Below are 17,797 nucleotides of genomic sequence, written 5' to 3' on the forward strand. Positions count from 1 at the left end.
ATGCAGCTCTTTCAGAACATCGGCTATCTGGATTTGGGTGAAGGAGAAATGGGGGAGACTTGGGCAAGTTGCTGTGGGGGGTGCAGAGCTGTTGCTGTTACTATCAACGTCATTCCAATCCGAAATAGAATCGTACATATCGAAGTCCACTCAATAGCAAGGCAGTAGCCGTCTGCAGCACCGAGGTGGACAGTGGACACCGGGGTAACGGGACCGTACCAGAGAACTACACCTCACCAAAGCCATATAATAGGTTCTAATTTGCTGTCTCTTGGATGCCTGGCTCCTCGTTATAAACTGACAACCTCAGACAGTGACAAGTGCTGGTGGGAATGCATGGATGTTGCTGTAGAAGTTGCATGTAGAGCTGGTAAGGTAAGTCAAGTGTGACATCAATCCCACGTGGCCCTAAAACCAAGTATTTGTGGTAACCTACTCTAGTTGTAAATGTACATATGTAATTACAGTGAGTATAGGTACACATTGTTACATGACTCATAGCTGTGATACCTCTTTTATAAAATGGGGATCAGTAAAGCTTGTTGCATAGATTACAATCTTCAAAATAGGCCTATTAAAAAATATTGATACCTTAGAAACCAGGATTACCTCCTAATAACTCACATGGAAAGCCCATGGATCAATGGCACAGACAGTCTTTCCTGATCCCCAGTCATGGAAATTGGTGGCCTTGTGTTTTATCCTCCAGGTGTGTGCTATGTCACTTGGTCCCGCCCCCTCCAGGTAGTGCAGGAGGCGGTGAAACACGAGAAGAACGTGAGTACCAAGAGCACACCAATCTACCTGGTAGCGGAGGCCGACCAGTAGGTGGAGGACCTTATCTCCACCCTCAGGGACAAGTTCCTCTCGCACAGGTACGCAATGGTATCTTCCAGTGGTATCTCCTCAACACAGGAGTGGTTACATTTTGGCCCCCAGCTATCCCCAGCCCTATGCCAAAGGTGTCAAACTCATTCCACGGAGGGCCAACTGTCTGCAGGTTTCCACTCCTCCCTTGTACTTGCCTGAGGAATTAAGGTCACTAATTAGTAAGGAACTTCTCTCAGTTGGTTGTCTAGGGCTTAATTGAAAGGAAAAAACTAAAACCTGCAGACAAGGGGTCTTTGGTTAGGCCAAAAACCAAAACGTGCACCAGCTGGGGTCCCATGGACAGAGCATGGGAAACCCTGCACTAGGCCTTCCATGTAATGAGGTTGACACCTCTGCGCTAGGCCCTCTGTGTTTACATATCTAAAAGAGCTCATCATGACCCTGCTGAGTGTTAGGGAATGGTGCACGCAAGGCACTTATACACTGTATGTTGTGAACTTGTGACAGGTTCATTGGAGAGGAGTCGTCTACAGCCAGGGAGAAATGCATCCTCACAGACAGCCCCTCCTGGAACATAGACCCTATCGATGGCACCTGTATCTTTGTTTACAGGTACAATGACAAGTTTCCAACAGCAATATCTACAACAGCCATTTCCTCAGATTAGGGATTTGGCAAGTAGTTATACTCTGTCATTGATGGAATAGTATCACCAAATATTTAGGCTATTGATGATGTACTTGATTTTCTCAGTTTCTACATGGTTGCAGTTAGCATTGGTTTCGCTGTGAAGAAAGACTTAAGCATGAGAAGTATGGGGGAACAGAATTTACCAAGTAAAACACATATTATAATTAAAAGGTAATTCATTTGTATTCTAATGTAGTTTGAGTTTGGAGTGATCTAAATCAAATCAAATCAAATGTATTTATATAGCCCTTCGTACATCAGCTGATGACACAAAGTGCTGTACAGAAACCCAGCCTAAAACCCCAAACAGCAAGCAATGCAGGTGTAGAAGCACATCTACCATTGCTTCGATGGAATGTTATACACAGCAAGAAAAGGCCAAAGGGGCATTTTGCATTGGTGTAAGGATCAACGTTTCAAAGGAAAAAGGTAGGTCAACTTCTTACCGCTTTGTGTGATGCACCCACATTTTCATAGTGGATTGTAATGCCATATGTTAAACCAGGGGTTAGCAAGCCTGTTATTGGAATGCCATATGTTAAACCAGGGGTTGGCAAGCCTGTTATTATAATGCCATATGTTAAACCAGGGGTTAGCAAGCCTGTTATTGGAATGCCATATGTTAAACCAGGGGTTAGCAAGCCTGTTATTGGAATGCCATATGTTAAACCAGGGGTTAGCAAGCCTGTTATTGGAATGCCATATGTTAAACCAGGGGTTGGCAAGCCTGTTATTGGAATGCCATATGTTAAACCAGGGGGTTAACAAGCCTGTTATTGGAATGCCATATGTTAAACCAGGAGTTAGCAAGCCTGTTATTGGAATGCCATATGTTAAACCAGGGGTTAGCAAGCCTGTTATTGGAATGCCATATGTTAAACCAGGGGTTAGCAAGCCTGTTATTGGAATGCCATATGTTAAACCAGGGGGTTAGCAAGCCTGTTATTGGAATGCCATATGTTAAACCAGGGGGTTAGCAAGCCTGTTATTGGAATGCCATATGTTAAACCAGGGGTTAGCAAGCCTGTTATTGGAATGCCATATGTTAAACCAGGGGTTAGCAAGCCTGTTATTGGAATGCCATATGTTAAACCAGGGGGTTAGCAAGCCTGTTATTGGAATGCCATATGTTAAACCAGGGGGTTAGCAAGCCTGTTATTGGAATGCCATATGTTAAACCAGGGGTTAGCAAGCCTGTTATTGGAATGCCATATGTTAAACCAGGGGGTTAGCAAGCCTGTTATTGGAATGCCATATGTTAAACCAGGGGTTAGCAAGCCTGTTATTGGAATGCCATATGTTAAACCAGGGGTTAGCAAGCCTGTTATTGGAATGCCATATGTTAAACCAGGGATTAGCAAGCCTGTTATTGGAATGCCATATGTTAAACCAGGGGTTAGCAAGCCTGTTATTGGAATGCCATATGTTAAACCAGGGGGTTAACAAGCCTGTTATTGGAATGCCATATGTTAAACCAGGGGGTTAACAAGCCTGTTATTGGAATGCCATATGTTAAACCAGGGGGTTAACAAGCCTGTTATTGGAATGCCATATGTTAAACCAGGGGTTAGCAAGCCTGTTATTGGAATGCCATATGTTAAACCAGGGGGTTAGCAAGCCTGTTATTGGAATGCCATATGTTAAACCAGGGGTTAGCAAGCCTGTTATTGGAATGCCATATGTTAAACCAGGGGTTAGCAAGCCTGTTATTGGAATGCCATATGTTAAACCAGGGGTTAGCAAGCCTGTTATTGGAATGCCATATGTTAAACCAGGGGTTAGCAAGCCTGTTATTGGAATGCCATATGTTAAACCAGGGATTAGCAAGCCTGTTATTGGAATGCCATATGTTAAACCAGGGGTTAGCAAGCCTGTTATTGGAATGCCATATGTTAAACCAGGGGGTTAACAAGCCTGTTATTGGAATGCCATATGTTAAACCAGGGGGTTAACAAGCCTGTTATTGGAATGCCATATGTTAAACCAGGGGGTTAACAAGCCTGTTATTGGAATGCCATATGTTAAACCAGGGGTTAGCAAGCCTGTTATTGGAATGCCATATGTTAAACCAGGGGGTTAACAAGCCTGTTATTGGAATGCCATATGTTAAACCAGGGGGTTAACAAGCCTGTTATTGGAATGCCATATGTTAAACCAGGGGGTTAGCAAGCCTGTTATTGGAATGCCATATGTTAAACCAGGGGGTTAACAAGCCTGTTATTGGAGTGCTGCAGGTACTGCAGGATTTTGTTCCAACTTGGCACCACAACTGAGCTAATTGATCAGTGATTGCCTAAATTGAACACAGCTGGCCTTCTTGGTACGTTAAATCAAAAACAGGAACCACAGGACCAGACGGGCCTATCCACGTGTTAAGGGTAGCAACTCAAACATGATTTAATTTATCGATTTGATATTTTTGATTGGTTAACTAAAATGTTCTGTATCCGATATCCTAACCTGAAGCTGTTTTTCTATTCCTAACGACTGATGTCTCATTTTGACTGAGATCGGAGCCAAGAGGGACCCAGCAACACTGAACATCTTGAAGTTACTGTGTGCACCAGCTCATGGGTACTCGCAGACGGTTTATTCTCCAATTGTTTGTGGTCATTCTGGGTCATGTTCATTAGGCACCAAATGGAAGAAAACAGGCTAAAACAGAGTTGCAAAATGTTAGAGTAATGTTTTTCTGTTGTGTTACCTAATGAACATGACCCCGGTCTAATGGGCCTCATATCAGGTACCTTTACAATACAACGGCAATACAGTGATGTATTTTGGCCTTAGACTCTCCTTGAATAGCCTGGTCCCAGGTCTGTTTGGCTTTCTCTTCAATGCATATGTGGCCATTGTCATGCCAAACATGACTACAGAGCACAAACAGATCTGGGACCAGGGGCCTTATATCTCAATTATCTCGGCGTGGGAGTGCTGGTTTAGGATCAGTTTTGCCTTTTTGGATCACAATATATATGATTACATGAACAGGGAGGACCTGACCCTAGATCAGCACTTACTCTGAGACGACGCTTGATACACACTACTCTAGGCTACTCCTTGTGGTCCCGGGGTGAGGATAATCGGCAGCTCAACCCTGGCCCTGTGACTGATAGCCACGGGGGCGGCTGAGGCCTACTACCGGTATGGGCTGCACTGCTGGGACATCGCCGCTACTGTTGTCATCCGAGAGGCCGGGGGAGTTGTCATAGGCACCACAGGTGGGGGTTCTAGAATAGAATACAATAGATTATTTGACTCCCTATCAATGATGGGTGATAGGGATCGGTTTTTACAAACAGTTCATGTTTATTTCCATCAGGCTTATAATTTGTACTGTATGTCCCACTGTATTCTGGTCTCAAACTGAGCTCTCATCTGAACGGTTGTCCTGGAGGAGGCAGCAATGAGATGGGTATATTAGCTAGAGCTTTCACTTGAGCAAATAACTAATGAGGTCCCACAGAATGCAAAGAACTCATGCTGTTATTATGGAAAAGTCCCTAGGGTTTCATTAAATCAGTTCTTATTTGCTTTCACTTTTTTTGTGATAGACATGGTAACTTTTAAAAAGAGAATGTACAATTTGTTATTTCATAGTATAGTTGCTATCTCTTGAGTGATGACGTATGGACTGTGCCCTTCCGAAGCCTTTGTGAGGCTGAGCTTGATATCTATCTGAAGAAGTGGCTGGCTGCCCGCGTTGTTCATCTCTTCTTCCCCAGGCCTGGGGTGTTGCACAAAAGGACCACTGTTGAGAGACGGAGGGACTGGGCGCGAGGTCGGGATCATGTGGTCAGCTGCCGTTCAGTCTCTGGCAGTCCAGAAGCTCAGCTATCAGCTCCTTCCCTGAAATGTAGGAGAAGACTCTATTCAACCTTTCAACCAGTTCCAAAAGTCTCTGGTAGTGGGCCGCAGTGGTGCCTGAATGGAAATTTGATTTAGATTTGTTTTGTTAGTGGGGAGGCTTTTGGTGGTGAGGTTTAGAACTGATTCATGTGTTTATTTATAGTTTCTTTATAGAATATGTGGTTATAAGTGTGTTTTGATGGATGTGGGAGTTGCATAAAATGTGTGCTTATGTTCCAGGGGGTCCTCTCCACCTCATGTCCTGAAGTGGTTGCTGCAGGAACCCACAACATGGCCAGTTACATCGTCCAGCGACTGCAGCCAATCGGCTACGAGTGGGATGACAGTGACCCTGGTTTGCAAAAGTAAAAGTCGACCTCCATCTATCCAGTGGATTCTCCTCCGCCTTTCACCGCAAACCTGCTCTTTTTTTAAAGGAGATTTAGCTAAAACGTAATGTTCCTCTTTTTACAGATTTTTTTCCAACTGCTTACACACGTTTTCAAAACACTGCACACATAAAATGCAAAATGCCTCACATCTCCTTCAAAATGCCATAAACACATGTCAGAATGAAGCATTTGCATCAAATAGCAAACACTGCTTTCATAATAGTAAATTTTTAGATATACCATGTAAACACTGTTGTTGTAAATCTAAAGCTCTTTGGTCTTTCATAGGCTAAAATCTACATTTCAATACAATGTTCTACAGTGAAAGTAATCTGCTGAGAGGGGTAACAAGTACACTAAACACCAATGCAATGTAGAAACAGAAAATAGTTATTAGGCCAAACATTACTGTTGTATACAGTAGCATACAACAAAACGGGGGGGGCGGGGGGGGGGGGGGGGGGGGGGGCAGTCACCAGTGCTAAGCTACGCTTAATCTCTTCTCCGGCCTGGGTCTGGCCACAATACTTCGCCCACATCACAAGATACTTCCCTCGATGTTTGGCAAGAGAAAACGTATCTCCTAGCATGGTGTATCCAACCTTGGACAGAGGCAACCTCTATGTCCCCACATGGAGGGAAGTATCTCCTAGCATGGTGTATCCAACCTTGGACAGAGGCAACCTCTATGTCCCCACATGGAGGGAAGTATCTCCTAGCATGGTGTATCCAACCTTGGAAAGAGGCAACCTCTATGTCCCCACATGGAGGGAAGTATCTCCTAGCATGGTGTATCCAACCTTGGACAGAGGCAACCTCTATGTCCCCACATGGAGGGAAGTATCTCCTAGCATGGTGTATCCAACCTTGGAAAGAGGCAACCTCTATGTCCCCACATGGAGGGAAGTATCTCCTAGCATGGTGTATCCAACCTTGGAAAGAGGCAACCTCTATGTCCCCACATGGAGGGAAGTATCTCCTAGCATGGCGTATCCAACCTTGGAAAGAGGCAACCTCTATGTCCCCACATGCGTCCTCCATTGCCTGGAGAAGCGGCATGCGGGCATAGGGTTGGTGATCATACACTTTCCAGCGCCAGGCTGAGAAGAATTCCTCTATGGGATTTAGAAAAGGTGAATATGGGGGTAGGCACAAAACTACACATTGTGGATGGGTGTCAAACCAGTTTTGGACCAGAACAGCCCGGTGAAAACTACAGTTTTTTCCAACTGCTTACACAAGTTTTCAAAACTGTCTCCTTTTTTTCAAAACTCTACACACAATTCCCAAAACTGCACACACAAAATGCAAAATGCCTCACATCTCCTTCAAAATGTAACACTGCATTCAAAATGACATAAACACATGTCAGAATGAAGCATTTGCATCAAATGGCAAACACTGCTTTCATAATAGTACATTTTTGGATATACCATGTAAACACTGTTGTTCTACATCTAAAGCTCCTTGGTCTTTCATAGGCTAAAATCTACATTTCAATACAATGTTCTACATTGAAAGTAATCTGCTGAGGGGTAACAAGTACACTGTAAACACCAATACAATGTTCTACAGTGAAAGTAATCTGCTGAGAGGGGTAACAAGTACACTAAACACCAATACAATGTTCTACAGTGAAAGTAATCTGCTGAGGGGTAACAAGTACACTGTAAACACCAATGTAATGTAGAAACAGAAAATATTTATTAGCCCAAACATTACATTACATTACAAACATACAGTAGCATACAACAAAACCATAAACATACAGTATGTAAACCAAAAGTATATTCTTTAGAATACAGTAAAGAACACATTTGTGTGTGTGGGGTCCCGGAGGGTCAGTCCAGGAATTGGTAAGGGGGGGGGAAATCACCAGTGCTAGCTACGCTTATTCTCTTCTCCGGCCTGAGTCTGGCCATAATACTTCGTCCACATCACAGGATACGTTTTCTCTTGCCGAACATCGAGGGAAGTATCTCCTAGCATGGCGTATCCAACCTTGGACAGAGGCAACCTCTATGTCCCCACATAGACCATATTTATAATTGCAGTCTCTTGTACATCTGTAAACAAGCGTCCTCGTCCTCCATGATGTCTTTGCCTTTCCACTCTGTACAGAAATCAAACACAGTATGTGTTCAGCATAGGAACTGTAAACAATGTACAAAAAAATGTAGTACAGCATGATAACCAACCTCCTTCGTTCAATGCAGTGCAGTAAATGGATGGCTTAGAGTTACAAATGTTTATGCAATACTAGGCAGTCATACAATACAGTACATTACTGTAATGCTAAAATTGTCATTAGATAGTTGCATACCTGTTCTAATTTCTGAAGGTTCGAATTATGGACGCCACTGTAAATCGACTCAAGTTGGGCTGGACTCTCAGTCCAGCCTCTCTCATGGTCAAACCGTGGTTGATCACATGATCAACAAGTTTTGCCCTAATCTCATCTGAGATGGCTCTCCTTCCTTCACTTTGCCCTCGTCCTCTTCTTCCACTCCTTCCTACTCCTCTTGCTCTCTGTCCATTGTTGGCATCCATTGTTCAAAACAGGTAATCTGACCTTTGACCTGTTTATAGGCCTATACTACAGTAAAGCAGTGATTGGTTAGTGATCAGTTAAGCTATTTGTGTTTGCGCACACACGTGAGGAGTGTGTGTGACCTGGTGAATAAGTGTAGCATTTTGATTGGTTGTGTTTGGAAAAGGAAAGCAAGTCACTTCCTGTTAGATTTTTTTTGTTTTAGGTAGAGAATTGTGTGTAGTGTTTTGAAAAAAAGTGTTTCATGCAATTGACAACTGAGTCAAAGGCTGAGAAATAACTTGTGGTTTTGGATATTTGGTGTGTAGTTTTGCACTTTTGAGTGAGATGTTTCAAAAATCGTGTGACATGAAAAGATTTTGTGTGCAAGTAGTTGGAAAAAAAATAGAATGTGGATTTTTTTTTTTACAGTTTATTGTAAGTATGCAATAATATACATGGCCAGAATCATTTGTGCCTACATTGACAGTAGTAATCGCATAGACACTCCTTATCTCTTACAGTTGAAACACTGACTGAAGTTTGTCACCTTTAACTTTTTTTTTTTTTTTTTTTACTTTTCTAAGTATGGATCCTCATACCAACAAAGGAAAATTCTGAAGAATGTAGATGTGTTTTCAATGACGCAATGAAAATAGTTGGACTAGGTTTGTATGGAGCTAGAAGTTTGGTTTGTAGTGATGGTTGTGGATGCTAAGACTTAAATCACTGCCAAAATTATTTTCAGCACCGTTATTCACTATATTATATGAAAGAAATAAAACAATCCCAGTAAAATCTTATTTTATTTTTGTTCTTGCCTGCTGTATCCCCCTGTTGTTGTTGGACTACACCTTTTCATTTGTTAGTGTTTTACCCAGAAGTATTTTATGGCTATACAGGTAACAGCCAAAATAAAGGAACCAGAACTATAAAGTGTGTTAATAGGGCGTTGGGCCAGATTCTACAAGTATCTGAAACTCTATTGGAGGGACCTACCAGGTACAACCATAAATCTGTAACCATGGGCACCCTCTTAGATATCATCCTGACCAACTTGCCCTCTAAATACACCTCTGCTGTCTTCAACCAGGATCTCAGCGAGCACTCCCTCATTGCCTGTGTCCGTAATGGGTCAGCGGTCAAAGACCACCCCTCGTCACTGTCAAAGGCTCTCTAAAACACTTCAGCGAGCAGGCCTTTCTAATCGACCTGGCCCCGGTATCCTGGAAGGATATTGACCTCATCCCGTCAGTATAGGATGCCTGGTTGCGCTTTAAAAGTGCTTTCCTCACCATCTTAAATAAGCATGCCCCGTTCAAAAGATGTAGAACTGGTTCACCCCAGACTTAACTGCCTGTCACGCCCTGGTCTTAGTTATCTTTGTTTTCTTTATTATTTTGGTTAGGTCAGGGTGTGACATTGGGGATTTATGTGTTTTGTCTGGTCTAGGGGTTTTTGTATGGGGCTGTTTCCTTTCTCGGTAGTTTGTAGGTCTATGGTTGCCTAGATTGGTTCTCAATTAGAGGCAGCTGTCTATCGTTGTCTCTGATTGGGAACCATATTTAGGCAGCCATGTTCTTTGGGTATTTTGTGGGTGGTTGTCTTCTGTCTTTGTGTCATTGCACCAGATAGGACTGTTTCGGTTTTCACATTTGTTGTTTTGTATTTTGTAGTGTTCTCGTTTATCGTCTATATTAAAGATGTTGAACACTAACCACGCTGCATTTTGGTCCTCCTCTCCTTCAGCGGAAGAAAACCGTTACGCTGCCCTTGACCAGCACAAAAACATCCTGTGGCATTCAGCATTAGCGTCGACTAGACCCTGCGATACGCAACTTTTCAGGGAAGTCAGGAACCAATACACACTACGTACAACTGGATTATCCTATATAGGCCTGCTGTAAAGATGGTATTCAATAAGTTGATGGTTTATATTTAGGTTAAAGTTTTTAGCGTTGACATTCTATTAATATAAAAATCATCTTGTTTAATTATTTCATATATTTTTCATGTGATAAGGCCACACAGAGGGACTATATGTCTTGTGATAGATTACACAAATTCTGGTAGTTTACTGGTAAACTTTTCCAGTATGTGTGTATATATATATATATACCTTCTCTTTGCAACCCTATTCAACCAAGCCTTTCATGTTGCCCCACTCAAAGGCCGACAGATGTCGCTGTTGTATACATGATATTCATTGTATCCTATTCTTCGATAAAAGCAACTCGGGCCTGCTGCTGCACTAGTTGTTTTGGTTTGTGTAACAACAAAGCTAATACGTTATAACAACCTATATCCACACTCTTCCCTCAAACAAATCGTTGCACGAACTGTTTTGTAGCCTATGAATATGTCATAGGTTTCTGGTGCTAAGCAGCATTACGTTATGATGATGTAATGCTTGTAGGTGTAGCCTACACACGGCCTACATGTTTTATTTGTGTACAATAAATCAAGGAGCCTACAAAATCATAACCATATTCATATAAGTTATTCATAATATAATCCTCAACTATTTTTTCACAATTCGTGTAGGCTTAACAGTTAATTCACGAGAAAATACAATTACTATGTTACAACCATATATAACATGGTCTATCTCTATAGTTGTAACTATTATATGAGATGATGTAGCTCATAAACAAATAATAGAACAATAGCGAACTAGCCTACTCGTCCATAACCTGTCCCTGTGCAAGGCCCAAACCTTATTCCCCTTTTCCCGTTAGTCGCGTAAAATTGTCCCAGCTTGGAATCTGCGAGGGTTGGAGTTACCTGACCCAGAGGAGGGATTGGAATGCGGCCGCCACGCCTGCGGCTCTCACAGCTCTCAGGGGAGGAGCAACATAGACTACACGCTCACAACCCTGCCCTGCGCCTACCTCCCGCTCCTCATTCGGGACCAGGCATCGTTCCCTAATTCTTGCCTGACTTCTCAATGGTGGAGTCATTTGTCAGTTACAGGGTGGTCTTGTGAAGTTTTCATTGAAGGATGAGAAAAGTGTAATCATACGAGATAGTAAAACATTCATGCTGTACGGGAGCTGGGGCGTGAGCGAAGACTGTTATGTAGGCTTCTCCATAGGAAAGCATAGTCACGCTTTTACGCACTTCCAGGTGTCTTCTCTTACCAAACTAAAAGTGAATAAAGAAACCTGACGCTTGACAAACTGCTCACTATCCAAGGCCGGGATTATGAATTTGCAACTTGTTGATTGTTTTTCATAATTGTTTTCTATCTTAAGCGCGGTGCTGGAGTTATTTATTTACTATAAGGCCTAGGCGCGATCCATAATCAAGACAACCGTTATCAGCAGGTAGTCTAATGTGGATAAACTGAAATGTTGTTGATTTGCTGTTACAACCACACTTTTTTTCTGGAATAAATTGTAGGCTGCTCCGCGTGACGAGTGTTATCCTACTGGTCCAGATGTTTGGGATATTGGATGTGGGGTGTTGAAACTAGGATAGAGGACGCTGCCGTGCCTAAACTTTTCTCGGCTGTTGGCTATGGTTTATCAAAAGCGCTGTTTTGGACTTGGACTTCTAAAAATAATGTCGGAGACACCAACGGGACAATGCCCTCTCACCTGGACGTCGGAGAGAGCTGGACGGGTGCATTGAGATTCCCTTGTGCCAGATAGCAGCGTATCATCATTAAATAGCTTTTCTGTTTATATTTCATAAATCCTAAGGAATGGCTTCCCAGGTGGTGTGCGGACTGGTCTTCAGGCTGCTGCTGCCAGTTTGTCTCGCTGCAGGTAAGTTCAAGGGGTTGCGCAATGCACATTTTATAGCCTGTAGACTGTTGCTGAATTGACTAGGCTTATTGAATTGTAAACCTAATCAGTACAGACATAGTATGCTATGTTTGATAATAGCATAACCACTTACAAAATAATATAATACCTATGATAATTATTATTGATATTATTATGACTGATTTAACACTTTGTCCTTCATCAGAGACTGTTATGCAATGTTGCTAAAACTAACAAACCACTTACAAAACAATAACCTACAATTTATGCAAGTCATAAAACAAAATCGTAACTTTGGATTACCCTGACCAATAAAATGTGCCAATACCAAACCGACTTGAAGTAATAAAATAAAATACATTGCTGCGGATAAACCTGTGTAATTGTTAAGATTAACGTCATCATTCAAATTAATTAAATATACTTTTTTTTTCATTTTGAAATAACACGTTGGAAGCTGAATAGGGTGTTAAGAAGCCTAACGAAGAGCTAAAAAGCCATTGTAACGGAGATGTTCTAATCACTTCAGAGATAGAAAAGCTCTTATTGTCGTATATAATATGTCATTTCTGAGCACCTGAGCATTAAACAGTTTTTTGCCGTTTATTAGAACAGGTTTTATTTGCAGTTTATTAGAACAGGTTTTATGCTCAGACAATGAAAGATTTGTGTTAAAAAATTAAAATATATATATGTTTTAATGGATGTTGACTGACAAAGTTAGTTTGGTATAAGAATTTGTTCTTAACTGACTTGCCTAGTTAAATTAAGGTTAAAAAAAATAAGTACTTTTTTCAAAATAGCTCCTAACTGTTTTTCAAAATATTTTATTTGACTAGGCAAGTCAGTTAAGAACCAATTCTTATTTACAATGACAGCCTAGGAGCAATGAGCAACTGCCTTGTTTAGGGGAAGAACAACAGATTTTGACCTTGTCAGCTCAGGGAGTCGATCTAGCAACTTTTCGGTTACTGATCCAATGCTCTAACCACTAGGCCACCCCTTTGGCTGATTAAAACTTGGAAGGTTCTCTTGGCAGCTGTGGATGGGTTGGGTTTAGGGTTCGATGTTACTGTGAATGGTGTGCCCAGTAGTAGCAGGATACCGTTGTCCTGGTCTGTGTTCCACTTCCTACGGTTGCCACTGTCGATATCAGAATCAGAAACTCCCCAATTACACAACACAAAAATTACTCCTGTTCTTGAAGTATGAGGAATCATCTGGCTTTACAAACAAACCACAGGGAGCAAGCAAATGCCTGTTTTCATGCCTCAAATCACTAGTCAAATTCTATGTATGTTTTATAACACAATGTGATGTTAAGGATGTGTGGTGAAAATTCATATATACGAAATAAATCAATTTCTAAGGATCAGATTGATGAGATATTGGACCATACACCCTTTACTGTAAATGATTGGTCACATTGTTTGGATCAACCTTACCGCACACTGCCTAGGGAATCAGTCTCAGAGTTGTGTTTGATATCATTCAACATATTTATTCAGCATCAACATCTTGTATTTATGTACTAAAGACTGTAATGGTATTCCTCCTTTATATAAGGCTCCTGAGTGGTGCAGCGGTCTAAGGCACTGCATTTCAGTGCTAGAGGTGTCACTACAGACACCCTGCTTTGAATCCAGGCTGTATCACAAACAGCAGTGATTGGGAATCCCATAGGGCGGTGCACAATTGGCCCAGCATTGTCCGGGTTTGGTTGGTGTAGGCCGTCATTGTAAATAAGAATTTGTTCTTAACTGACTTGCCTAGTTAAATGAAAGTGTAAAAAAAATAAAGACTGTATGGTTGGTTGGTATTCTTCCTTTATAAAGACGATATGGTTGGTTGGTATTCCTCCTTTATAAAGACTGTATGGTTTGTTGGTATTCTGCCTTTATAACGACGATATGGTTGGTTGGTATTCCTCCTTTATAAAGACGATATGGTTGGTTGGTATTCCTCCTTTATAAAGACTATATGGTTGGTATTCCTCCTTTATAAAGACTATATGGTTGGTATTCCTCCTTTATAAAGACTATATGGTTGGTTGGTATTCCTCCTTTATAAAGACTATATGGTTGGTTGGTATTCCTCCTTTATAAAGACTGTATGGTTGGTTGGTATTCCTCCTTTATAAAGACTATATGGTTGGTTGGTATTCCTCCTTTATAAAGACTATATGGTTGGTTGGTATTCCTCCTTTATAAAGACTATATGGTTGGTATTCCTCCTTTATAAAGACTATATGGTTGGTTGGTATTCCTCCTTTATAAAGACGATATGGTTGGTTGGTATTCCTCCTTTATAAAGACTATATGGTTGGTTGATATTCCTCCTTTATAAAGACTATATGGTTGGTATTCCTCCTTTATAAAGACTATATGGTTGGTTGGTATTCCTCCTTTATAAAGACTATATGGTTGGTTGGTATTCCTCCTTTATAAAGACTGTATGGTTGGTTGGTATTCCTCCTTTATAAAGACTATATGGTTGGTTGGTATTCCTCCTTTATAAAGACTATATGGTTGGTTGGTATTCCTCCTTTATAAAGACTATATGGTTGGTATTCTTCCTTTATAAAGACTATATGGTTGGTTGGTATTCCTCCTTTATAAAGACTATATGGTTAGTTGGTATTCCTCCTTTATAAAGACTATATGGTTGGTTGGTATTCCTCCTTTATAAAGACTATATGGTTAGTTGGTATTCCTCCTTTATAAAGACTATATGGTTGGTTGGTATTCCTCCTTTATAAAGACTATATGGTTGGTTGGTATTCCTCCTTTATAAAGACTATATGGTTGGTATTCCTCCTTTCCATGACAGACTGACCAGGTAAATCCAGGTGAAAGCTATGATCCCTTATTGATGTTGCCTGTTAAATCCACTTCAATCAGTGTAGATGAAGGGGAGGAGACAGGCTAACAAAGGATTTTTAAGCCTTGAGACAATTGAGACATGGATTGTGTAGGTGTGACCATTCAGAGGGTGAATGGCACAATATTTAAGTGCCGTTGCACGGGGTAAGGTAGTAGGTTGCCAGGCGCACCAGTTTGAGTCAAGAACTGCAACTCTGCTGGGTTTTTCACACTCAACGGTTTTCCGTGTGTATCAAGAACGGTCCACCACTCAAAGGACTTCCAGCCAGCTTGACACAACTGTGAGAAGCATTGGAGTCAACATGGGCCAGCATCCCTGTGGAACGCTTTTGACACCTTGTAGAGTCTGACCTGACGAATTAAGGCTGTTTTGAGGGCAAAAGGGGGTGCAACTCAATATTAGGAAGGTGTTCTTAATGTTTTATCCAATGAGTGTATACATTCTACTGTTTATTGAATGGCTAAATGGCTTCACCTCAAAGGAGAATGAGTGTATTGGTTTATGCTATGCCACCAACTCATTCCTTAAACTGTGGTTAGTGTGGCAGTGGTGTAGTTATTTTGGCAGTGGTGTAGTTAATTTGGCAGTGGTGTAGTTAATTTGGCAGTGGTGTAGTCAGTTTGGCAGTGGTGTAGTCAGTTCTGCAGTGGTGTAGTTAATTTGGCAGTGGTGTAGTTAATTTGGCAGTGGTGTAGTTAATTTGGCAGTGTTGTAGTCAGTTTGGCAGTGGTATAGTTAGGTTGGTAGTGGTGTAGTCAGTTTAGCAGTGGTGTAGTCAGTTTAGCAGTGGTGTAGTCAGTTTAGCAGTGGTGTAGTCAGTTTAGCAGTGGCGTAGTTAGTTTGACAGTCATGTTTCAGCACCTCCCAAACCAGATGAAAGATGTTATATCACTAGTCCTCCCTCTTCCTGAAAGATTATATATCACTAGTCCTCCCTCTTCCTGAAAGATTATATATCACTAGTCCTCCCTCTTCCTGAAAGATTATATATCACTAGTCCTCCCTCTTCATGCTTGTTTCCCCTCCTTTTTCAGTCCTGAGATACAGTGGCCTTTTATTTGACTCTGTTCAGTCTGTTTCATGAGACGCCCACAAGACGAGCAGGCATATAGAGTTTCAGAGTCCCCCGGTAATGTGATTGTCCAGCGACATGTCTAGTCCATGACTTGTGGTTTATCTGAAAGACTTGTTTATACAGACCTATCAAATTTGGGCGACCAATGCCAATGCTGATTGAGATCTCTTGTTTTGGAGGAGTTCAGTCATTTTGAAACTCCCCATGCCCATTACTCTCCATTGGCCAGATGATGAACATGTAGATGTCTATATTTCTGCAAGTGTCACCATGTGTGCTTTTAAGTTTTCTGTCACAAATTATGTTGTATCAGTTATTCTCTAGATGGGCTTTTGTGAAGTTGTGAGACTTCCATGATAAATTAAATCCTCTTAACTAAATCACACACAAGAGCCCAATTTGGCATGGTGAGAGAAATTCAGCTGCATTGGCATTCACTGAAAGGGGAAATTGGGTCGGAAACCTACAAGAGGTTAACCAAAGTATTTAGTTAATTCTGTTGATGTAGAATATGATTACATTGGATTACTCATTTTGAAGGGTGTTTTTCAAAGTGCAGTTTGAGGAAGAGGGAGAGAGAAACAGAAAGAGAGAGCAGGAGATAGCAGGAGGGCGAGAGAAACAGAGAGAGAGAGCAGGAGATAGCAGGAGGGCGAGGGAGAGAGAAACAGAGAGAGAGAGCAGGAGATGAGAGCCGGAGGGAGAGGAAGAGAGCTGAAGGGGGAGGGAGAGGGAGAGAGGGAGATGGAGAGACCCGCAGTCTCTCTGTCTTCTGAAGAAATAGCTTCTTGAAGGGTAGTTTGGATCATATCTGTCTCACTTGAAATGAGAGCGACTGTATCTGCCTCTCTTAACAAATGATAAGATATTAAACCTGTTAACATTCAGACCAACTAGAGTGATGACTGTTTCTAACTATGAATCTCAACCAGGGAGAGTTACAGTATGTGGAACAAAAGAAGCCATTCTACCTGATGGCTATTTGATGTCCCAGCCTACTGCCCCCTCAGTGTCCCCTCACAGTGCACTGGTGACCCACAACCGTTTATGTTGCGCTTTACCTAGGCGTTACTTTATTTCTGTTTTGTTTTCAGAGAAACACGTTTTGTTTGTATGGGTCCCCAGGATGTATACAGAGACAGTAGAGTTTATACAGAGCCGGGCCAGTAAATGGGCTAAATGAAGCCGTGCATGGCTGGAAAGAAGGGGACCAGTGTTTGTAAATGTTTTTATTATCTATTTAACCTTTATTTAACTAGGCAAGTCAGTTAAGAACAAATTCTTATTTACAATGAAGGCCTTCCCAGGCCAAACCCTAACCCGGTCCACGCTGGGCCAATTGTGCACCGCCCTATGGGACTGCCAATCACAGCTGGTTGTAATACAGCCTGGAATCATAACAGGGTCTGTGGCCTCTAGCACTGAGATGCAGTGTCTTAGAGCGCTGCTCCACTCGAGAGCCCTACATGTGGTGCCTCAAAGCTTTCAACTGGGAGTCTTCAAGTGGACAGGCCACCCCTTAAACTGCCTATGAGCACTGAGTCTTGAAGTGGAAAGGCCACCCCTTTAACTGCCTATGAGCACTGAGTCTTGAAGTGGAAAGGCCACCCCTTTAACTGCCTATGAGCACTGAGTCTTGAAGTGGAAAGGCCACAACTTAAACTGCCTATGAGCACTGAGTCTTGATGTGGAAAGGCCACAACTTAAACTGCCTATGAGCACTGAGTCTTGAAGTGGAAAGGCCACCTCTTTAACTGCCTATGAGCACTGAGTCTTG

The 17,797-nt window shown here is 41.9% G+C and overlaps 1 protein-coding gene and 1 pseudogene across 1 annotated transcript in view; both read left to right on the forward strand.

Annotated features, from left to right (window-relative positions):
* LOC139420527 (inositol monophosphatase 2-like) lies at positions 1 to 5,739 on the forward strand (annotated as a pseudogene).
* Positions 5,740 to 11,195: 5,456 nt separating this feature from the next.
* LOC139420182 (piezo-type mechanosensitive ion channel component 2-like) overlaps positions 11,196 to 17,797 on the forward strand; it is a 213,827-nt gene continuing 207,225 nt past the window's right edge. Inside the window, exon 1 of the mRNA XM_071169970.1 lies at positions 11,196 to 12,062. Coding sequence (XP_071026071.1) covers positions 11,999 to 12,062 — 64 coding nt within the window. The 5' untranslated portion in view covers positions 11,196 to 11,998. The remainder of the gene's footprint in view (positions 12,063 to 17,797) is intronic.

The sequence above is a fragment of the Oncorhynchus clarkii genome, chromosome 11, assembly GCF_045791955.1.
Source record: "Oncorhynchus clarkii lewisi isolate Uvic-CL-2024 chromosome 11, UVic_Ocla_1.0, whole genome shotgun sequence".
Taxonomy (NCBI): Eukaryota; Metazoa; Chordata; class Actinopteri; order Salmoniformes; family Salmonidae; genus Oncorhynchus; species Oncorhynchus clarkii.